Raw genomic sequence first — 24,192 nt, 5'->3', positions numbered from 1 at the left:
TTAACACAATAACTAAGAAAATGCCATGAAGGCTATGTTAACCAGTTTGATAAAAACATTTCAAATTGTATATAAAACCAGCACATTGTACTCCACAATTGCATTAATGTACACAGCTATGATTTAATTAAAAAAAAAAAGGAATGTTTCAAAATCTTTGATGATACTTGGGAAATTTTCACTGATGATATCCTCCAGTAGGGCATCTATTCTTTTGGGACATTCTTCTTCCTCTTCAGGGACACCTATAATTTATATGTTTGAATGCTTTGTGAAGTTCTATAATTCTCTGAGTGAATGTTATGCTTTCTCTCCTTTCTTTTTGCCTCTTTAACTGCCTGGGTTAGCTCAAGAGCTTTATCCTCTAGCTTGGAGATTCTTTCTTCTCTGTGGTCTAATCTATTATTGATACTTTCTACTGCACTTCTAAGTCCCTGATTGATTCCCCCATTTTGTAAAGCTTCTCCATATATCCTTTCTATATTCTTCGTATCTTTTATCCATTTTCCATTATTTTTGGTTCTATTTTTCTACTTTCTCATCTATTCCCCTCTCTCTCTTTCTTAGGTGCTTTATTATTTTAAGTCCACCTCCTCTAGGGAGCATTCTGTATTCTTCCTCTAGACTCCAGGTGCTCTTTTTCTCCCCTTGACTGGCCAGATCTGGATACCAATGCTGCCATTTTAAAGATTCAGATGGTCAGGCTCACACCTGTAATCCTACCACTCTGGGAGACTGAGGCAGGTGGATTGCTTGAGCTCAGAAGTTCAAGATCAGCCTGAGCAAGAGTGAGACTCTGCCTCTAAAAAAAAATAGCTGAGTGTTGTGGTAGGTTCCTGTAGTCCCAGGAGAGGAATAAGGAGGAGTATTAATAATAAAGATAACAGACAACAGCTATGTCCTTTGAGTGCTTACTTGTGCAAATGACTATGCCCTGGTAGCCACATACTTCATTTCATTTAATCTGAGCAGTAATTTTTATCACTCTTTTTTTATAGGTGAGGAAACTCAGAGAGATTAAGCAACTAAGTCTGGGCCAGGTGTCGTGGCTCACCACCTATAATCTTAGAACTCCAGGAGGCCATGGCAGGAGAATCCTTTAAGCTCAGGAGTTCAAGACCAGCCTGAGCAAGAGTGAGACACTTGCCTCTACTAAAAATAGAAAAATTAACTTGACATGATGGCACATGCAGTAGTCTCAGCTACTTGGGAGCCTGGGGGAAGAGGATCACTTGAGCCCAGGAGTTTGAGGCTGCTGTGAACTATTATACCAGAACACTCTAGCCTGGGGCAACAAAGTGAGACTGTTTCAAGAAAGAAAAAAAAAGCAACTAAGTCTGCTTTGATCTCTACTCTGGACCAAGAGAGAGTCAGTGTTAGAGTCAATTCATCTTAAATGCCCATGCCTTTTAACAATCAAGGATTAGCCTATAATCCTAACACTCTGGGAGGCTGAGGTGGGTGGATTGCCTGAGCCCAGGAGTTTAAGACCAGGCTGAGCAAGAGTGAGACCCCATCTCTAAAAATAGCTGGACATTGTAGGGTGCACCTGTAGTCCCTGCTACTTGGGAAGCTGAGGCAAGAGAATCACTTCAGCCCAAGGCTTTGAGGTTGCTATGAGCTATGACACCATGGCATTCTACCAAGGATGATAGACAGTGAAAGACTCTGTCTCAAAAAAAAAAGAAGGGGGGTGCGCAGTGGCTCACGCCTGTAATCCTAACACTCTGGGAGGCTGAGGCGGGTGGATTGCTTGAGTTCACAAGTTCAAGACCAGCCTAAGCCAGAGTGAGACCTCGTCTCTAAAAATAGCTGGATGTTGTGGTGGGTGCCTATAGTTCCAGGTATTTGGGAGGCTGAAGCAAGAGAATAGCTTAAGCCCAAGAGTCTGAGGCTGCTATGAGCTGTGATGCCATGGCAATCTACTGAGGTGACAAAGTGAGACTTTGTCTCAAAAAAAAAAAAAAAACTATCAAGGATTAGGAGAATCTTCAAGAGGTGAAAGAGTCAGAATTTGATAACTGACTATAGAAGAGTCCCTGATGATGCCCAGTATTCTGGCTTGGGTGACAGACAGATGGTGGTGATATTGACTGAGATGGAGAACATAGAGGGTGGTAGGCAGTGCAGGTGGGAAGAAGATCTTGGAGGAAGACAGTGAGTTTAATTTTGGACCTGTTGCATTTGAGGAGCCTGTGGGACATCCACATGGAGATGCTCAGCAGATATTCCAGGGTCTATGTCTGGAGCTCAGGAAAGAGAGCTGAGTTACAGGCAAAGACTTGGCAAGTTTATGCTTATGGTAAGAATAAGGTCACATAGAGAGTGTAGTATGAGAAGGACCAAACCCAGGGGTTAGCAACATGAGATTGAGGCAGAACATGAAGGGTTTGCCAAAGATACTGAGAAACAATGGTCATAGAGGGTGAAGCAAAACCAGGAGTGTATGATATCACACAGGTGCTCCAAGGGGTCATGGTCAGCAGCATAAAATTCTACTGATGGCCAGAGGACAAAAACTGAATGAAGAGTGTCTGTGGAGTCCATCAAGGAGAACACTGGTGCCCTTCCTATGAACCGGTCCAGTGGAATAGTGAATGTAGAAGGCTGAGAGTAAGTAAATGGAGAGAAAGTAGGTGACATCTTTAAGATGTTTGGCTATAAAGATAAAGTGATAGTTGGAGGTTGCTGAGCAGTGTCTTAGTTTGTTTAAGCTGTCAGAACCCTTTAAATGGGGTGATTTTTAAGTAATGAAAATGTATTTCTCACAGTTCTGGAGGTTGGGAAGTCCAAGATCAAGGAGCCAGCAGAGTCAGTGTCTGGTGAGGGCTGCTCTCTGCTTCATGGATGGTGTCTTTTATCAGTGTCCTCACATAGTGAGAGGGACCAACCAGTTTCCTCAGGCCTCTTTTATAAGAACACTAATCTCATTCATGAAGACTCTGCCCTCATGACCTAATTCCAAAAGCCCCCACCACTTAATACCATCACCTTGGGGAGTAGGTTTTAATATATGCCTCAGACGATAACAAGAAATAGGGGAGAATCTTGTTGCATTTTTTAAATCGGAGATATTTGAACACATTTGCCATCATTTATTGGTGAGAAGCAACTAGTAAAGGGTAAGAGGATGAAGGACTGGGAGAGGAACAGGATGGTCAACAGAGGAGGAGAAGAACTTCTGAACCCAGGGTCTGGGCTCCTGGGGTATCAGGTGAGAAAAAAGGTAGTTAAAAAAAAAAAAAAAGAAAAGAAAAAAGAGTGGCTCGGCGCCTATAGCTCAGCTGGCTAAGGCGCCAGCCATGTACACCTAAGGTGGCAGGTTCGAATCCCCAGCCCGACCCCGCCAAACAACAATGACGGCTGCAACCAAAAAATAGCCGGGCATTGTGGCGGGCACCTGTGGCCCCAGCTACTTGGGAGGCTGAGGCAGGAGACTCGCTTGAGCCCAGGAGTTGGAGGTTGCTGTGAGCTGTAATGCCACGGCACTCTGCCCAGGGGGACAGCTTGAGGCTCTGTCTCAAAAAAAAAAAAAAAAAAAAAGAGTGAAGTAAAGGTAAGTTTTTAGGCCAGACATAGTGGCTCATGCCTTTGGTCCCAGCTACTTGGGAGGCTGACACAGGAGGATGGTTTGAGCCCAGGAGTTCAAGGCTGCAGTGAGCTCTGATTGTGCCACAGCAGTCCAGCCTAGATGACAGACAAACAAACAAACACAAAGGTAAGTTTGCAGATTTAGCGTGTTGGGCAGGGCAAGCCTCATTTAAGGATGAGAGTGGTAAGAGAATTCTGTGAAGACGCCGGGATTGTAGGAGTGTGTGTGTTCACCACGGAACAGTACTGGGAGGCAGGATAGCTCAGGTCTTGGTGCTGCCTGGGATTCAAGCCTGGCATTTAGCTCTCTGAGAACGTTTCTTCTGTAAAATAGAGGTTTGTTCAAGTAAATACTTCTTGAGTGAAAGCTTTGTGCCGGTTGGCGTGGTGCAAGTTGAAAAGAAAGAAATAAGGGTGCGAGCAAGTGTCAACATTCTCCACCCAAATTGCACAACTCGCTCTCCTCCCTCTTGGGACAGTGGGGAGATTCATACACTCACGGTCCACTGTCTCTTCCTTCCCAGAAAGTGAAGTCCAGAAATGTCTCCAGGAGAAGACAGAGAATTTCAGGAACATTTTGAAGCTGGAAATTCCCGGGGAAGGAGAGGCCAGCTGCGCACACCCTTTCCTGCCACGGTTTCGCGCTGGCTGCGCAGGGAAGGGTGACGCTGCTCCGTCTCTCTCTGTCTCGCCCCCGCTGTTTTTCACTCCCGCTGGCAGGCGAGGCTCCGCCAGACGTGAAAGGCTGGAAAAGGAAAGTGCCAAGGATAAAAGCGAAGTTATTAATACTCCCAGGGAGAATCTGGGCTGCCTTCCCGGCCGTGGGCAGGAGGCCTCGGCAGATTGGGGAGTAGAGTCCAGAATCAGATCCCAGCGGTGGGGTCGCCTGCGTTCTCACCACCGTCGCCATTGTCACCGCCACCAGGGGGCAGTGTGGCCCCAGGGCAAGGGCATCTGCTTCGGGGCTCAAATCCCAACTCCACCGCTCATCAGCTGTGCGTCCTTTGAGGGATGGGTGGTGACGTCACTTTTCTCTGCCTCTGTTTCCCCTTTGTAAATGAAGGTAATCTTACCAGCAATATTGGCTCAAGTGAAGATTTAGTGAGCCACTCTGTCAGGGAGAGTACTTTGAGACCATGAAACGCTGTGAAGCCATCACCACTGCAGCCACAAAGGGTTGTCTTTACCACTGAGGTTTTTATTACCCTAGAAAGGCTGAGACTCACTCTGTTTCTCTTAGGATTGTCCTGTGACACAACATCCTGGGTTGTCCCCATTATTCATCCAGTGTCTCAGAGGAGGAAGAAAAATCAGAAGTCTATGCATTAGAGGAACCCAGAGCACTGAAAGGGAGGGAAGACTGGAGGGCAAGGAATGGCCAGTGGGAAGCTCTCTGAGGGTATGGCTAGCCTGCTGTTGCTCCTGGACCAAAGCCCCTGTGGAACCAGGATGCGCTCCTGACCATATCTGTATTCTTTCCAGGGCAGTCAGGAAACACTGGCCGGGGTGTGTACGTGTGTGTGGGGGGGATTGGAGGTAGTCCTTGAAAGACAAGGTGGAGAATGGCAGGAAGGGCATTTGAGCAGAGGGAAGTGCACACAGCAGGCACCAGGAAAGAATGTGCATGCTGTGTTCTGGGTGGGGGCCAGGTGGGTGAGGAAGGGAAGGTTGTGATGAGCATCATATATTAGGCTAAGAACTAAACTTGGCTGGGCACAGAAAGGTTAGAATTTGGAAAGATGGCACTTGTAGAAAGTGGAGGATGGATTAGAGGGGAAACTGGAGACACAGAAGGATCAGGAGGCCTTGCAGGGGTTCCTAGAGGGAAGAAGAGTGGGCTCTGAATTGAGGGAAGAGGAGAAGGAGATGGAGCAATGTGAAGTCATGGTTGCCTCACAGGCTATGGAGAGGGACCGGGGTGGGCTGACTCTGAAGAGGCTGGGGGCAGGTTTCCAGGAAACCAATGAGCTCTTTGCTGAGCCTGAGGTGTGGATGGTGGGGGGGGGGTAGGAACAGGTAGACCTGAGGGGGCTCATGAGGGGGTCCAGGCTGGAGCAGAGATCCTGAGGTCACCAAGTGGAGTTTAAGCTCTTCTTGTTGTAGGAAGGAAACCTGAGATTTGACCAGGAAAGTAACACGCCCAAGGTCACCCAGATAGCCTCAATAGAAGAGGCCTGGAACCCAGTCAAAGGCAATGGTAGCTCAGTACTTGAATATGTATTCAACTCCATGGCTTAGAGACTAGCATATGATGACTGAGTCCTCAAACTAGCCCCTTGAGACAGTTAGATGCCATGGTTAGGGTCTCAGATCACATTGTCTAGGTTAAAATCCTGGTTCCCTTTTACCAGCTGTGCAATCTTGGGCAAGTCTCTTAACCTCTCTGTGCCTCAACTTCCTCACCTGTAAATAGAGGTTTATAATATACTATTTGGAACTTTCCTTGAGATAATATAAATAGAGTACTTAGAACAGTGTCATGTAATGAATATCACTGATAATTGTTGCATTCATTTTATAGAGGAAACTGAGGCTTAGAAAATGAAGTAACTGTTTTATGCCACACAACTAATGTTGGCAGAGCCCAGGCCTAAATAAGTCAATCCAAAGACTCAATTGGTTTGCTTAAGCTGAACTGATTCCCATTGCTGGCTATTTCTGGAAGATGGTTGATGTCTTTAACTCAAGAGACTGGAGTTTCCAACTGAAGGACCCTTAGGAGGAGATTCTGGGGCCCTCTAGGCTCGCTGTCTGGGTCCAGCTCTGGTTCTGAAGCCTGTTTGCTAGACAAATCCACTTCTTCCTCTTGCGAGAGACCTGGCTCCATTTGAGAGACCTGGTCTCTCTCCTTCCTGGGGAAGTGCACCTGTGTTCCACCTAGAGAACCTTTCATGCCTCTCCCTCTCATTTAAAATATTTGTGGTGTTTATGAGTGTTATAACGTTGATAAGCATTGAATTTCTTTAAGTTGATATTGTAGTACCACAAAGCAATCAAATTATGTTATTATTGGTAGAAACAAGATAATATTGTAATTCCCAATCCTCATTTAAAAATCTGTTTCCTTGGCTGGTCACAGTGGCTCACACCTGTAATCCTAGCACTCTGGGAGGCGAAAGCGGGTGGATTGCTGGTCTCATGAGTTCAAGACTAGCCTGAGCAAGAGTGAGACCCTGTCTCTACTAAAAATAGAAAAACTGAGGCAAGAGGATTGCTTGAGCCCGAGTTGGAGGTTGCTGTGAGCTATGACTCCATAGCATTCTGTCTCAAAAAAAAAGTCTTTGCTCCCATCTTTTGGTAGGACCACAAGAGCTAATGGCTGAACCACTGCTTCATGAAGTATCAAGTCTGGGGTTACAGTTATTAATAATTTGTCTCCTGGGAGAGAGGACACAGGGGGTGCAGCAGAGGCTGGGAGGGGAGATGAGGTGGGAGTAGGAATGGGGGTGAGAGAGGGGAGGAAGTTGTGGGGAGTATGGGAGGGCATATCTGCCCCAGCTGGGGACAGTTGGGATAAGAGTCCCAGCTCCCTCAAGACTTTTCAACATTGCCCCCTGGGGGCAGAGAGCAGGCCTATTTCCTCCAAAATTCCCATTAGGCAGAAGGGGTGGGAGCTTGGGAGGACCACGGTCAGGAGGCTGAAGTAAGTGGGCCAGAAGGAGCCATTTCCTGCCCCCTTCCTGTCCACTCCACTTCACGTGTCTCTCCAATCCACCCCCACCTCTCCATCCCACCACTGCTGCCCTGATCTTGGCCACCAGTATCTCTTGCCTTGGCCATGCCCAGCCTCCCCCCGACTGCCAGTCTCACCCCCATCCCATCTTCCTGTGAGCCAGAGGGAACTTTCTAACCCTTAAACCCCACCATACCCCTGTCTGCATAAAACCCTGCCCCAGCTCCCAGTACATCAGGACAAACCATCTTTCTCAGCCTGACATCGACAGCCCGTTCCCTCTGTGCACCACATTGCGGGAGATCACATCCTCACTTGTGAGTGAGACATTGTGGGGACCATTAAGAGCAAGGCTCAGGGGCAGGACTCCTTGGGTGTGACTGTTGTGTCCTCTCCACTTGGTAGCTGTGCTACTTAACTCACACAACACAAAAGTTGCCTTCTTAACCATTGTTAAGTGTACAGTTAATTCAGCAGCGTTAAGCATGAAACATTCACACTGCTGTGTGACTATCACCCCACCATCCATCTCCAGACCTTTTTCATCTTTCCAAATTGGGACTCCATACCCATGTGTTACCCAACTCTTTATGCCTCTGAAGGATGGGCCGAGTAAATGTGTTGCTGTGCACAGTGCCTGGGAGGTGGGTGATGGGTATTCAGCCATCGCTGTTGTTTTCTCCTCTTGAGGAAACTGCTCTGGAAGGTAACTGCGGCAGCGCTGCATGGCGGGGAGCTCCAGAAAGCTGCAGTCTGCTACTGCCCAGGAGTCATTTTTGGGGCTGGGGCAGAGTTTTTGACAGCTGCTAAGGAGGATGAGTCACTTCCTCTCCCAATGGGGTCATGAGCCTGGGGATGGGGAAGGCAGGAGGCCAGGTGAATGGGGCAGCTGTCCCAGAGGCAGCTGCTTCTCCACAGCAACTCTGGTGACAACTTCGTGGCCAGGAGACTCTGTCTGACACGGGTGCAATTCTGTGCCAGCGTAGGACCCCCCAACTTGCCCCTGTTCTAACTTGTTTTCATCAGTGCCTCTTGATTCAGAGCATATTAGTTTGCAGTTTTCTTAATTCTCTCCTTCTAATATTATGGCCTAAACCAAGGGCGAGGAGCACCTGTACAGTTAGGGCCATATGGGGCTTTCTAGGTCCTTAAGTGTGGCCTTCTGACTGCATCCAAATTTTATAGAACAAATCCTTTTATTTTTTCTTTTCTTTTCTTTTCTTTTTTGAGACCAAGTCTCATTATGTAGCCCTCAGTAGAGTGCAGTGGCATCACAGCTCACAGCAACCTCAGACTCTTGGGCTTCAGCGATTCTCTTGCCTGAGCCTCCCAAGTAGCTGGGATTACAGGCACCCGCCACAATGCCGGGCTATTTTTTGTTTTTGTTGTTGCCATTGTCATTATTTAATTGTTGCCATTGTCATTATTTAACTGGTTCAAACCTGCAAGCCTGGGTGTATGTGGCCATTGCTGTACCCTCTGAGCTATGGGCACCGTCAAATCCTTTTATTTTTATTAACACATGTTTTGTTCATCTTTTTTACTTTTATTTTATTTTAAAATGAACATACTTAAAATACTAAAGAATACTGGCCTGCTGCCTGTAGCTCAAGCAGCTAAGGCACCAGCCACATACACCAGAGCTGGCAGGTTCAAATCCAGCCTGGGCCTGCCAAACAACAATGACAACTACAACTAAAAAATAGCCGGGCATTGTGGTGGGTGCCTGTAGTCCTAGCTACTTGAGAGACTGAGGCAAGAGAATCATTTAAGCCCAGGAGTTGGAGGTTACTGTGAGCTATAATGTCATGGCACTCTATCCAGGGTAACAGCTTGAGGCTCTGTCTCAAAAAAAAACCCCAACAAACTAAAGAATAAAATAAGTTTCAACAAAATAATCCTCCCAGATTGCCCAGCACAGTTAGAATATGAGTAAACCACAAGGGCTAAAGTGATGGCTGCTGTGCTCCTGGATTTAGTTCTAACCTCCCCCCACCTGACTGCAGCCACAAGGCTGCTTGGTGAGAGATTTGGGGGGTCGAGTATGCTAGGCTGTTTTCAGTTTTTGACATCGGTGCACTGTGCTTCTGTTCGAAGTGAAATTTGTAAATAGTTGCAAAGCTCAACAGCATTTTTAAATTCTGTCTGCTTAACAGCCCATCATGTCAAAGAAGACAAAGACGACCAAGAGAACGCTAAAGAAGGAAACGGATTTTTTGTTGTTGTTGTTTGAGACAGAATCTCACTTTGTTACCCTTAGAAGAGTGCCATGGCATCATGGCTCATAGCAACCTCAAACTCTTGGGCTCAAGAGATTCTCTTCCCTCAGCCTCCTGAATAGCTGGGACTACAGGTGTGAACCATTGCGCCTGGCTGGCAAAGACCATTTTACAATAAGGAAACTGAGGACCAGGCAGGGAATGGGAGCTGACCAATGGCAGCATGTTGATGGCCGAGCCAGGGCTAGGGGCCATGGGCTGCCAGTGCCCAGTCTGGAGGCACAGCTCTGTAGCACCTGTGGAACCATGGCTGCTCACGAGCCCTGGCCTGCCTGCTGAGCCCGTTTTGCCCCTGAGCTCCCTGCCACCTCAGGGGGTTACCCGGCAATTTATCCCTATGGTTTTGTCATTCAGGTCAAACTGACCTGACACCAGCCTGTTATGATGTACTCCCTCCTCATCCTCAGCTCCTAGAATTACAAGAGTCATCCCTATCACCACCAGTGACAAATCAATAACAGCTTGTGTCTGCCCAGCTCTCTGAAAGTGCTGGTCCATCCAGCAACTCATCTGAGCCTTATGACAGCCCTGGGAAGGCATTTCACAGACAAAGGCACTGAGGATCAGAGAGGGCAAGGGCCTAGCCCCACCGAGGCCCACACTGTCTCCCAGGAGAGAGAAGCTGTGCACATACCAAGGAGAAGACAGGGCACGAGTCTTCCAGGGGGTCTCTTAGCCCTATTTTACAGATGAGGAAATAGCCTCAGAGAGCTTCTTACTGAGTCAGGAGTGAAGTGTCTGACACCCAAGCTCACTCTTTCTGGGAACAGGCTGCACTGTTTCCAGTACAGTACATATTCTCTCCAGGCTAGAGAGCGGGTCTCATGGGATATAGGGGCAAATGGGCCCAGGGCAGGGCCACTGCTGGGACAGAAGAGCCTCCAGTAGGGGGAAGGCAGCTTCCCAAAGGAGTTGTTGGAGGAAGGAAGGAACCTGGGGGAGCCGGGCAGGGGCTGTACATGGCTGGGTGGGCCAGTGGCTGTGTTGAGTCAAGGTGGGTAGAGTTGCCCAACCTGGACACCCACTGGATGCACACCTGGCCTGGGTCAGAGATGAGCCGTGTTCTAATGGAGGAGCCATGCCAACAAAGAGAGGGAAAGGCGCGGTGCCCATAGCTCAGTGGGTAGGGCGCCAGCCACATGCACTGGGGCTCGGCGGGTTCAAACCCAGCCCAGGCCTGCTAAAAACAACAATGACAACTACAACCAAAAAATAGCCAGGCATTGTGGCAGGTGCCTGTAGTCCCAGCTACTTGGGAGGCTGAGGCAAGAGAATCTCTTAAGCCCAAGAGTTTGAGGTTGCTGTGAGCAGTGATGCCATGGCACTCTACCGAGGGCAACATAGTGAGAGTCTGTCTCAAACAAACCAAAAAAAAAAAAAAAAAAAAAACTAAAAAAGAGAGGGAAAACCTGCAAGGCTTGGCAGGATGGGGTCTGTTTCTCAGACAGTGACTCTCCTGGGGTCACCACACTCTCCAGGCCTCAGTCTCCCAATCTGAGGAAAAGAGGAGTTGAATTAAATGAGTTTCACGTTCCTTCCCTAAAAGAATTACGGGTATATTTCACCTTCAAGTGAGAATAGGAAAACATGTTTCACGTAAGTATATTTACTTTACTAATTACTGTTAATTAAGTGGAAGTGGGTCATCATAAAGTACCATTTGTCTATTCTTGCCCTTGGAGAGTTTATGTCCTGCTGCTCAACGTGTAGCCCTGGGAAAGTCACGTCAGCCTCTGTGAGTGGCAGTATCCTCATGAGTGAAGTAAATATGGCATTGCCTTCCTCAGGTAGAGTCACTGAGCCACCCATGGGAGTCCTAAAGGCAGGGGTCTGGCCCCAAGGCAGCATCTGGGGGTGGGGAAGGCATAGGCTGTGATTTAGGACTAACTTCACTTGTCTGCAGTGTCAAGGGCTCATTTATAGATATCCGTTCCCTGGCTGCCAGGCCAGGGGGAAGTGGGAGCAAAGATGCTGAAGAAGCAGTTTGGAGCCTTTTACAGGAAAAAGCCTCTGGTCACTCTTCCCCTTCTCCCCCCTTCCCCAACCCCTGCTGCCCCATGTTCTGGGCAGTCCTTCTGTGATCCTCAGGACAGTCCTAAGGTGTGTGGTTTCAGGTCATGATGTCCATTTAACAGATGTGAAGACTGAGACCCAGACAGGACAAAGGATTTGTCCAAAGTCTCACAGGGCTGTGGCAGAACTGGAGTCAGAATTGAGGTCTCAAACCTGGAGCTTAGCATTCTTCCCTTATGCCTAAAAGCAGATAGTTCTATAAAGTGAAAAGTCTCCTGTTTTGCCTGGTTTACAAAAAGATATTTCCCTAAGTGGGTTGACTTAAAGTAGGAAGGGCTTGGTTTCTGCAAACAGCCCACAGTTTTAGAGACAGCATCAGGCTTAGCACGAGACATGCTCTGTGATCATCAGGGGCCCTGGAAACTGCAGAATTTGGCAGACTGTGCCAGGCTTTGCCAACAGCCTAGGACTCTAAAAAAAGGCATCAAGTTTTGCAAACTGTGGGAATCCACAGATGGTGTTGAGATCCACACACAGCATGGCATTTTGTAAAATGCCCAGGGCGTGGCAAACACCACATGCTGGCAAGTGGCAAAGCCAAGGTGCAAACTGCTGCGGTCAGACCTCAAGCCTGGGCTACTCAGAGTGGGATGTCCCTGTAGGGTTAACCCAGGAGCCAATGTGAAGACCTGTTAGCCTGGTTCCCAGAGGCTCCTGGATACCTCACTCCTGCTCCAGTTCCACGGCTCTGAGCTCAGCGATATTCTTAGACCAGCTTTGCCATCCTGGGGAGGTTGAGGTAATAAATGAAACTGCTGAGGGTGGAGGGTACTGTACATGCCAGGCCCTGTGGGCCCATGTTCTGTTTGGCTCCAAGGCCCCACACTAGGGCCTCAGTTCAGAAAACTCTGGGGATTTCCCGTTGGCCCTCTACTCCCCTTCCTCCCTTCACCTAGATGGCTGTTGTCTTATCACCCAGACAGACTTAGCCAGTCAAGCTGGTCTCTCTATATACCCAGCCCAGTCCATACCTAGAACTTCTTCAATCTCTGGGGCAAATATGGGGAGCTACAGAGCTTTCAAAAAGTCTAAAGCAGCGTTTTTCAACGTTTTTAATCTCGTAGCACACTTGAACCTATAATTAAACCTCTGCAGCATACTTAAATCACGTTGATCAAAAAAAAAAAAAAAAAAGAGTAAAGAGGGACTCACATTTGACGTGGCTGGACTGAGACCCAGATAGGAGAATTTTTTAAAAGGTTCACAGTGGTTCTCAGCCAGGGATGGATATTGGAATCATCTGGGGACCTCTGATGACAGCTGATGCTCCACCTAGGCCCACCCCAGAGATTGTTATTAGTTGGGGATGGTGCCACCAGAACTGATGCTTAACTATAATAATGGAGTCATTACTTGTGGCATCTTGATTCAAGAACCATCTCTCAACAAAGTTTCCTTTAAACAAAGCTCAGAGAGGACACAGGCCTAAGTGGAAGATTAAGTGGCCATATGGGAGTCACCATGACATGGTCTCCTCAGACAGAGTCTTCATGAGCCCTCAGCGGGGAGACTACCTTTCTCTGGAAGGGAAAAAGAAGATACAATCTCAAGCAGGGAAAGCTGTGGAAGAGAATTAATTGCATACAGAAAGAAAAGGAGCTGTGGTAGCGTCTAAGCAGCTTTCCCGATATGGCCTCTGCAGTCCATTCACTTCATTAAACGAGATAGCTTGGGTGGCCACATACACCGAGGCTGGTGGGTTCGAGCCCAGCCCCGGGCAGACTGAACACAACAATGACAACAGCAACCACAAAAAAGTAGCTGGTCCCAGCTACTTGGGAGGCTGAGGCAAGAGAATCGCTTAAGCCCAAGAGTTTGAGGTTGCTGTGAGCTGTGATGCCACAGCACTCTACCAGGGCAACAGCTTGAGACACTGTCTCAAAAAAATATATATGAATAAATAAATAAATAATAAAAGAGATAGCTTCGCCTCACTTTTTCTCATCCTGGGAATTCTGAACAAATGAGCCTTGGCTGCTCTCTTCTGATTATAACTATGGGAGTATGCTATAGTAGGTGACATCATCCACAGGGGGCGGGTAGAGTGGAGGAAATATTGACATCCTCCTTTGACTCTATCTGAACCAGCTGTTGATCTGAAGTTCTACAGACTTAACATTTTGGAGTGTGCAGGAGATGCACACCATGTTAAGAGACCCTGCATCTTCATCTTCTTGCTAGCAAATGAAGTTATTCCAAATCCAAGAAGACACTTTCTGAGCATGGCAGTCAGTCATCGCTCACTCTTTAGTTATTGTATGTATTTTTGATGAGTAAACAAGAAAACATTTTTCATGTGTTTCACTTCAACTGGTACGTTTTAATTAATACCTTATACTTTTTAAATTTTCATGTAGTTTATTAATTGTCCTTATTTACTAACTTCAACTTGCTTATGACGATAACATATAGATAATAGATTTAAGTAAAAAATAGGGATAAGAAGAAATAAACTACTATTTTTCGAATGTCTATTATGTGTTAGCTACTGAGCTACCTTTTTTTGAACATGAGAATGATTCATATTTGAGACAGGACAATTGAAGCTATTTTATTTTATTTTATTTTTTAATTAATTTTTATTAAACCATAACTTTGTACATTGGTGCATTTATGTGAAGCTATTTTATACAGAAGATTCTCTCTCACACACACACACACAATCTTCTATACATTATTTACACACACCTTTGAAACGTCTTCATATGAACTAGTACATAGCCCATAAACCCGAGAATCCTAAAATATCTTTGTTACCAATTTATTGTTTCATGGTGTTTTCTTCCTAAACTTTAGCCTCAATCCCTATTCCTATAGCTTTAAGTCACCTCTGAATTTGTTCTGAATACAGAGGCACACTGCTTCTTCATTCAAGGGAGAAAAGATATACATTTTTTTTTTTACAATGTTACATGACAAATAACTTCAGTCAATTCTTTGCTTGGTGCTCAAAGCTATTATGACAGCTACCGATGTTTTAACCAGTTAATTGGCTAGGAATATTGTCTTCCTTTTTGTCTTTCATCTTGGTAGGTCTTAGTATGTTGACCAAACTTTGAAAGTTAAAATTATCACTTTGGTTTTCCATTTCTTTTTTTTTGGCCGGGGCTGCGTTTGAACCTGCCATGTCTGGCATATGGGGCCGGTGCCTTACTCCTTTGAGCCACAGGCGCCGCCCAGTTTTTCGTTTCTAATTCAATCTGTTAACCAATAAAACTTTACTTTAAAAAAAAAGAGTAAAAATAATATATTTACTATGCTTTGAACTTCTTTTCAAAAATAATTTAATTAAGGAATTTAAAATTTTTTCATGGTACCCCAGTGTGCCACAGCTCACTGGTTAAAAATCACTGGTCTGGAAAGGGACATTTCCTCTCTCCGTGTCCTTGCCATTTGGCGTCTGGGAGGTTGCACCTCTGCCGATCTCTGTGAGGACTCACAATGCTGACTTTAGTGTGAAGGATTTGGAGAGAGACCCAGTTTTGGTTTGCTCAAGTAAGATCAGGGTCTGAGCTTTCTGTCCAAGCCAACAACTGACTTTTCCCAGTGCAGTGCTAACGCGTTCACATTTCTGATTTCTCAAAGACTCATTCATTCATGTAATAAGTATCTACTGAATGCCTTCTAAATGCTCAGGAGATCTGTGATTCTTTCAAACTTGCTACTGGCACAGTCATATAGCAAGTGGGGCTGATAGGTGCTTCTCTGTTATGACACCTCAAAAGTTAGCCTCCAGCTTTCATCCCCATTTCATGCAAAGACTTTATTCCTGCGATGGGGTGATGGGGTCAGGTTCACTGCTGCATCTTGGAATTGAGGAAACCAGAGATCTTCCTCCAATATGACAGCTTGGTGGTGGTGAAAGCCTGGTTCTAGCTTCAGAGGTTCAAGGCATTGTTGTGCCCAGGAGTTCCACAAAGACCATACTGCTGAACAAGTTAAATTTAAAGGAGTCCTTTTATTGAAGAGCTGGCTGGTGACTGCCTCCGTGTCCCAAATGGGGTTTCTGAGAGCAGCCCCAAGTGCTTAAGGGGTCAGGTTTTTAAGGCTTAGTCTGTATCCTGGTTGGCACACAGGCTGTCCAGGTGTATCCAGGTAAGGTAGCAAGCAAGCATTGTACAGAAGCAGAATTTTGTGGTTAGTTAGTCATGCATTTTTGTTTTCATATTTTCCCCTGTACATCTTAGTTTCAGTACTTTCCCCCTATACATCTTAGTTTCAGTACTTTCCCCACCTGGTATTGTTTAAAAGTCAGTCCAGGAACAATTGGTACCTCCCGGTCTGTTTCCCAGGGAGTAAGCCAAGCAAGAAATTTGGAGTGAAACAAGAAATTAATTAGTACTTTCCCATCCCATCACTTGGGAGTGAACTAGACTTCTTTCTTTTTCTTCTTCTTCTTCTCCTTTTTTTTTTTTTTTTTTTTTTTTTTTTTTTTTTTTTTGTTGAAAGCTTACAGTCCGGAAATTTGCCAGGAATTAACTGGTATTTTTCCATTATAGCCTAGGCCTGGCACCTTTCTGTCTGAGCCTCAGCCCTCTAGGCCTAACAGCATGGCCTGGACATGGACATCTACTAGCTAGGCAATCTCTGGCAAGTCACCAAGACCCAGTGCCTCATCCATAAAATAGGGGAGTAAATACCTGACCTCTAGGACAGATGAGGGGGCCCAGTGGGACCTCACATGTGAAAGTGCTGGGAAGGGCAAACGGGTTTAGTTCTGGGCCCGCCTCTGCCACTCCCTGCTCTGAGCTTCAGGCCTTCAGGCTTAGGCCCCTTGCTGACTAAACTTTCACAGTAGCTCTGAGAAGGGAGGATTCTCGTCCCCTCTTTATAGGGAATTGGTGTTGACCAGCCAATGACAGCTGCGATGGGACTCAGGTCTGTCTGGCTCCAAAGCCTGAAAAACTCTGCAGATGTCAGATTTACCCTTCTGCCCTCCTCCCGCCCTCTGCCTAGGCAGCTGTACCTGGCAGAGCTTCTGCCTGGGCTCCTCTGCCCTCTTCCCTCCCTCTGCCTAGACAGCTATAACAGGCAGAGCTTCTGCCTGGGCTCCTCTGCCCTCTTCCCTCCCTCTGCCTAGATAGCTCTAATAGGCAGAGCTTCTGCCTGGGCTCCCTAAGCAGGCTGGCCACTGTGATTCCCAGTGGACAGTGACCCTCCTGATAACTCCTTACTCTGGATTCTCAGAGCTCAGAGAGGAAATGGGGTGTTTGCTGAGAGGGGGTGAGGGATTAAAGGGACAATGGCTCAGTGGGGAAAAAAGGGTTCTCCACAGGGCTCATGATGGGACAGAAGTTCTGTGAGGGGAACAAGGGCTTGGCAGGAGAAGGGGCTCAGATTGAAAATGGAGGTACTGGCAGGGTGCAGTGACTCATTACCATAATCCTAGCACTCTAGGAGGTGTAGGCAGGAGGATCCCTTGAGCTCAGGAGCTCAGCCTGAGCAAGAGTGAAACCCCATCTCTACTAAAAATAGGGGGAAAGGAAAAGAAAAGGAAATGGAGTGCAGTGAGCAGATTGAAGGATCAGGGCTGAATAACCCTGGGGCTTGGGGTGGCCCATCGGCATCCCCTGGGGCCCACCTCTCCACTGCTCACAGAGCAGGAGGAAATAGCCAAGGGAAAGGCCGAGAAGGGAACACAGAGTCGGAGCCACAGGGAGGCGGGTGCAGCTTCCTCCCAGTGGGAGGCTGGACTGAAACCAAGCCAACCTCCTATATATCTCTGGAGCCAGGGCAGAGAGACAGAAGCAGCAAGTTACCAGAGAGACAGACACTTGGAGTTTGGGGCTGACTTGGAGCAGGACTCCCTAGCCCAAACCTGGACGAGGGTGCTGTCCAGTGTGACCCAGTGCCTGGAGTTTGTGCCTTTGCACACCCCTGCTGTGGCTGACCAGCTGCTGCCTCCAGGAGCCCCTGGGAGGCCCGCACCTTTTGCCCTGCTGAGTTTCCTTTGCCCTGCTGAACTTCAGGGCCTGAGATTTAATTAGGTGCTGGGACTCCCGGCGGCCCAGCAGGCGTGGGACCCAGGGTAGGTAAGTTTGGATGGAGTAAGGAAGGGGCATCTGGAGGGAATCTGGGGCCCCATTCCTAGAGGGAATAGCAAGACTATAAAGCCGAAGTGGGTGTACAGGGGTGGGACAGGGTCTAACAGCAATCTGCAGAGAGCCAGGCATGTGGCTGGAGCCACGTGTAGGTGTGTTGAAAGAGTGAATGATCGGAGGAGTGGAAAGGGCCAAACCTCCCTGATGGGTCAGAGATATAGAGAACAAGAGAAAGACAGGCCCCCAACCATCACCAAGCCCTGTTTCCACTCTCCGAGGGAGACAGAGCAGAACAGAGAGAGAGAAAGAAGTGTAGTAAGAGACAAAGTGCAGTGACAGGTCTCAGATAGAGCTGGAGAGAGGGATGGAGCCACAGATAAAGACAAATTTCAACAGGTGTCAGCAGGAGAATGCAGGGGAAAGGGGGGGAGCAACTCTGAAGCGACAAGAAGCAGGAGTGAGAATGAGAATCAGAAGGGGCAGGCCAGGGAGGAGCAGACACAGACCCGCAGACAGTGTTAGAAGGAGCCGCACAGGAGAGAAGGGGCTTCAGAGAGGCCGGCAGAGACCTACAAGGGCTGGCTGTGGGGTGGTGAGGAAGCCAGAGGGGAGATGTCTTGAAGCCCAGGTTGAAGGGTGACAAGGAAGCGCCATGTGTCGGGGCAGTGTTTCTGGGACAAAAGCCTGGCTGGAGGTGGGTGTTGGAAGAAATGAAGAGTCTTTAGATAGGGAGGAACTGGGCTGGATGCCCTGCAGCACTCACCTCTGGCCTCCCTCCCACTATCTGTCCTGCCCTCCCTGTGTTGGCCTCACCCACTCAAGCAAGGCTGGGCTTGCATGTGGGTGCTGGGGAGCAAGGGCTTCTTAGAGTACTAAGGTTGGCTGGGCTGCAGCCACAGGGACTCCAGGAGGATGCAGCCACAGCTTGGGTACTGTGCTATGGCAGGAAGGGTGGGGTGGAAGCTTTCTCTCAGGGGACCTGACAGGACAGATGAGAATAAGGTCAGATTTGGGTTGGGTTGGTTTGAGGTAGGTGAGATGAAAGGGCCATGAACAAAGCAAATTCCCAGTCAGCCTTGGCTTGCTATTGGATAGGAGGGTTGGGTGGGAAGCAGCTAGAAACTATGGATGTACTGCTTCTGTCCCCCAGCTCCCACTACCTCTCACGACTATTTTTCTTGGCCCTAAGGGGCCAACCTCCGGACTATTCTCTACTATCCCCCTAACCTCCCACACATATGGGACACTGACCTCAAAATCTGTACCTGGGACTACCAGAAGCCACTCTACTCTAGCCTTGCTTCCTAGCCCCAACCTGGGCTGTGGCCAGGCTCATGAGGCATTGAGGGATGTGGGAACACAGGGAGGGGCAGGATATGGAGCCTGGAGTCTGTGGCCTGGAAGAGTCCCAGACCCAGCCCATCAAAGGAGAGGGGACAATTGTCCCAGCCAGGGGCAGACACCAGAGAAGAGTGAGGATCAGATCTGGCTCTAGCAGAGCCCCTCCACCAACCCTGCATGTGCCCTTAGGCAACAGGCAGAGCATCCCTGTCTATGCGAGGACAGGCCATTTGCACAGTGGGATTCAGAGACGCCACTTTCCCACCTCTGCACCTTTGCTCAGGAAGGCCCAGCCCTCATCCCACTCTGGTGAAATTTGCATTGTTCTCCAACTCTTCCAAATGCCACCTCCTTCAGGAAGCCCTCCTGATTCTCCTAGCTGGAGGTAAGCTCTCCTGCTAGCTCCCATATGCTGTTTGACCCTCTATTGTGGTTCATCCTTCCTTGTTTCCAGTGTTCTTGCTGTTGCTGCCTCCCACTCTTCTGCATCCACATGTGAGCCATTCTAGGGCACATAGGAGGGGCAAGGGAAAGAACCTGGGGTTCAGATCCCAGCTCTGCATCACTAGCTTTATGAGAATTCAGGGAAACATACTCACCCTTTTTAGTAGGTGAGGAAACAGATGGTCACAGAGGGCAAGTGACTAGCCCAAGGTCACCTAACAAGTAAGCAGCAGAGTGGAGGCCAGAACCCAGGTCTGCCTGATGCCAAAGCTCTTTCCTCTCTGTGCCATTGTCTTTAGGCTTTCTCTTCCCTTTCACAGACCCCACACAGGATGAGCATTCCAGGGGAGGAGAGAGCATTGCAAATGCTTGGAGAAGTGATTGTACCTGGCAATGTGTATGTGAGGACAGTGAGCTGCTGGTGCAGTTGGAGCAGGGGGTTACCAGGGAATGTCATGGGAAATTAAGCCAAAGAAGTTGGTGGGGTCCAAGCTCAAGGATCTTATAGGACAGGTTAGGCATATGGACTTTCTGTCAGAGGCAATGGGGGGGGGCAGTGGCTATGCTTTGGTGGCCTAGAGAATTTGTGTCCCAGAAATATCCGTAATAGCTCTGCTCATGCATGTAGCACTCTTTTGAGTACAAAATACTGTGATCTGCATTTTATAAGTGAGGAAACTAAGGCGCAGAGGAGTCCAGTTACGACTCAAGACCATGCAGCTAGTCAGCACAGAGCCAGAGCTCAAACTCAAGCCCAACACTCCAGTAAGGGCCTTTTCTTGCCTTCCCTTGTCCTTGTTTCCTAACAAGTCTGTACTGAAGACTCTAATGTGTCCAGCTTGTGCCTGGTGAACACAGGCTAGAGGGGGCTGGATCTGTAAGGAACATGCCCTAGTCCCTCTCTAAACCCTTGGGTCTCTGGTGCCAAAACAGCTTTAAGACAATTATCTGGATTCTCTGGTGTTTGGAGGACTGGAGATTAATAGTATGGAATGAGATGGGACAATATGGACCTCTTGAAGGGCCAGTTTAAGCCCAGGGAGGGGAAGGGAAGGCAGCATGGCCTTGGGCCAATAGCTGTGTATCACTAAGCCTCAAGCTCCTGGTTTTAGGCCTAAGGAGACTGGTCTGAGCCCCCCCCCAATAGGCTCAGTGCTCATCCCCCCACCCCCAGACTGTAGTCACTGTTTTTAAGGTCATCCTGGATCTAGCCAGGGCCAGAACTGGGAACAGAAAGTCCCAGCATGGAGTTCCTAACCCAGCTTGGAAATTACCAGAAACTGCCTGGCCCTTTCCCCGACCCTGCCACATCTTCCTCAAGAAGCAACAGCTGGAAGGCCCACAACAGCTGGACCTCAAACATACTATTGTCCTCTCAATAGACCACCCAAGGGTCCTGCTAGAAGGAGTTTCCCTAAAATGACAGCCAAGGTCAAAGCCTGGAGACTCCCTGCTGCCCCCTGCTGGGCTAGGTTGACCAGCGAGCTGAAATGCTCAGGGCCCCACATAGCCCCCATCCCACCAAGGCCCACCGTGGCCACCACCCTCCCACAGCCCTACCCCCAGCCTTCTCTTCTCCCTCATTCAGTTTAGCTCCACTCAGTAATCACGTTCTCAAGCTGGGCCAGGCCTTGAAAGATAAGTGGTTTGCTGGGGAGGAATGACACTCCAAGCTGAGAGTACAGCATGTGCAAAGGCTTAGAGGTGGAAAAGAACAGGATGAATCTGGGGAATAGCAAGAATTTGTAGAAGCCAGAGAATACTGTTCACCAGGGGTGGGCGTCCTTTGCAGATGAGGCCAGGAGCAGGCAGTGGAGGTGGGACAAACCATTGTTGAGGCCCCAGTGTACCAAGCAAAGGCTGTTTCCCTCTAATCCTATCCAACATGCTGTGAGGCACTATTCTTTCATTTACAGAAAAGGAAATTAAGGCTTAACGAAGCTAAATCAGCTGCCAAGGTCGCACAGATACAACATTGGCAAAACAAATATTTGAATCCAAAGTCTTTTGACACAGAGGGTTTCAGCAGGGACTTAACACGTTCCATCAGGACAAGAGGCCAGTATGACCTCTGCCCTGGGGGAGTTTACTATCTAATAGGGCTGAATTAGAGACACACAGATAATGCAAGAGAGAGATCAGCTGTGCTATAGCCTAGAGAAGGGCTGAGGGAATCGGCCTGGGAGGGGTTTCTATAGAAGGAAAGATGGTTGATTTGGGCTGCAGGACCAAGGATCAGCAGGCTGAGGGCACAAGGGAAACCCAGTAGGAGGGGTGTGCAGCAGGAGCTAGCTGCACTGGGGCTGGTGCCTCTCACCCCGACACCTCTGGAGGTGTCTGATATCATCTAGTGGGATGGAGTGCTCAACATCTGCAGCGGGGAATATTTCCCTTCCCAGGCTTAAGCAGCAGACATGTTAGTGCTGGATGCTGGCTTTTCCAGTGGGTTGCCTGGAACCCAACCTTTTGTGCCTCTCTCCTCAGTTGGGGCACAGGGTGGGGACTTACTCTTGCTGGGCAACTTTGGCCACTTGCAGTTTCTGTGATCTTTCTACACATGCCTCCCAGACTCACAGAGCTCCATCTCTAGCACCTTTCCTCTCTCCTAGAGCCCATGGCCTCCTAGGCATTGCTCCCTGGGGGCCTCTCAGCCATCCGAACCTCACCATACCCAATGTCGAATTCACACCATCCTATGATCCTGGATTTTTATAATTGTATACCCGTGCCCTGGCATGGTGGCTCATGCCTATAATTCCAGCATTTTGGGAGGCCAAGATAGGAGAATTGCTTTTGGACAGGAGTTCAAGAATACCCTGGTCAAGACAGTGAGACCCTGTGTCTACAATCAAGTAAAATTTGGGTGGGCATCCTGGTAGGTACTTGTAGTCCCAGCTACTCAGGAGGCTGAGGCAGGAGGATCACTTGAATCCAGGAGCTTGAGGCTGTACCACTGTACTCCAACCTGGATGACAGAGAGGGACCTTATCTCTAAAACAAAACAAAAATAAATAAGTATATAAACAAATATATATATTTGGTGCACCCAGAGGGAAAGCTGTGCTTCTATGCCTCAAATTTGATGACCATGACCTGCAACCACACCCAAGCAGCCTTCAGCAAGTAAATTCATTGTGGTGGGGTTATAAAAGGTTGATTTTACACCTTTCAGGGAGACAGAAATTACAGGTAAAGTCATAAATCTATACATGGAAGGACAGAAGACATATGTACATTGGTTTGGCCTGAAAAGGTGGGACATCCCCAAGGTGGGGGAGACTTACAGGTTATAGGTGGATTTAAAGACTCTTCAGTTGACAATCAGCTGAAAGTTGGGCTTTTGTCTAATAGACCAGGAGTCAGAGAAAAGGAACACTTGAGTTAAAGACTAGGGTCTGTGAATCGGAGACAAACTCTCTGACTTAAGGCCAGAGTCAAGTGGTTTGTAATGTTTATTGAAATCCAGCAGGTAGGTGTTGTATAGCCTTTGGCCTGTTACTGAGTCTCAAAGGATGTGTCTAAGAAGGGGGGGGCACCAATGGGTAGGGCACCGGTGCCTGTGGCTCAGTGAGTAGGGCACCAACCCCATATACTGAGGGTGGCGGGTTCAAACCCGGCCCCAGCCAGCTAAAACAGCAGTGACAACTACAACAAAAAATAGCTGAGTGTTGTAGCTGGCACCTATAGTCCCAGCTACTCAGGAGGTTGAGGCAAAAGAATCGCCTAAGCCAAGAGTTGGAGGTTGCTGTGAGCTGTGATGCTATGGCACTCTACCAAGGGTGATATAGTGAGACTCTGTCTCAAAAAAAATACCCAAAAAGCCAAAAAAAGGAAGGGATGGGGGCTTGATGGGTTCTGTCTGATCTCCTTTCTTGTAGTTAACAACTCAGTTTTAGGGAATCCCCAGGGCCAAGGGGAGGTCCAGTCAGTCAGCCTCCGGGAGGAACCTTAAGATTTAATTTTAGTTCCCAATCCCCACAGCTGATTTTCTGCCTGGCCCTGGGGACCCCTCTCCCTACTCATGACTCTACATCCCCAATGCCACTACCTAGCCAGCCCCACTACCATTCTCTCCCCTGGACCTCACTCCTGCTTTCTTCCCAGCCTCTGCTGCCAGCCTGGCTTCTCCACTCTCCCCTACAGTCATGTTGTTCTTCCCAGAGGCCATATATGACCTCCTCCAAGGCCTGGGGACAAAGCCTGAACTTCAGGCTTGTATTTAAGCCTGGTCCCTCCACCTTCCCCAGCCTCACCTCCTACCTCCATCTTAGTGCTCCAACCTTGTCAAACTATTGTCCCTGAACAATCTTTCACTTTCACTTTCATATTTATGTCCTTTTCTTGGATTTTTCTTCAGGATAGCCTTCCAGAATGTTCCAGTTTAGCCTAGGGCTTTTCTGCTGCATTTGCAGTCTTCACACTCCCTGTATCACAGCGCTGAGCACCAATGATGGTGATTCTGTGCTCAGAGTCAGCTGCAGCCTCCCATACAGGGCAGGGCCTGGGGCTGCTTGCTTCTGAGTGTCCAGTGGATTGGCTCCAAGAGCTGTCACAGTGTGTGGAATGAATCTTCATTCTTATGGCCGCAGTGACCCTGAGCAAGTCCTGGCACCCTCTGTCCCTATTTCCTCACCCCTTAAAGTGGCTAAATCACCCTGCTTTCCTGTGCAGTGGACTCTCCAAGCTCAGTGTCACTGGGGATCATGGATGGGTAGGCCCACAGGCAGGTGAAGGCTCATGAGGAGGGCTG

At 48.3% G+C, this 24,192-nt stretch overlaps 1 protein-coding gene across 3 annotated transcripts in view; it reads left to right on the top strand.

Annotated features, from left to right (window-relative positions):
* Nucleotides 1-17,374: 17,374 nt before the first annotated feature.
* Nucleotides 17,375-24,192, top strand: part of SLCO2B1 (solute carrier organic anion transporter family member 2B1) — a 56,565-nt gene continuing 49,747 nt past the window's right edge. Inside the window, exon 1 of one of the 3 annotated variants that reach the window (XM_023515896.1) lies at nt 17,375-17,644. Coding sequence is in view for 1 of the 3 variants with exons in the window: in XM_023514933.1 (XP_023370701.1) it covers nt 19,212-19,383 (172 nt within the window). In the remaining 2 variants the exon portion in view is untranslated. The other 2 variants (XM_023515410.1, XM_023514933.1) reach the window with 2 other exon arrangements.

This window comes from Otolemur garnettii, unplaced genomic scaffold (genome assembly GCF_000181295.1).
Source record: "Otolemur garnettii isolate 467f Iridium unplaced genomic scaffold, OtoGar3 scaffold00001, whole genome shotgun sequence".
Taxonomy (NCBI): Eukaryota; Metazoa; Chordata; class Mammalia; order Primates; family Galagidae; genus Otolemur; species Otolemur garnettii.
This window is presented reverse-complemented; position numbering and strand designations above follow the sequence as displayed.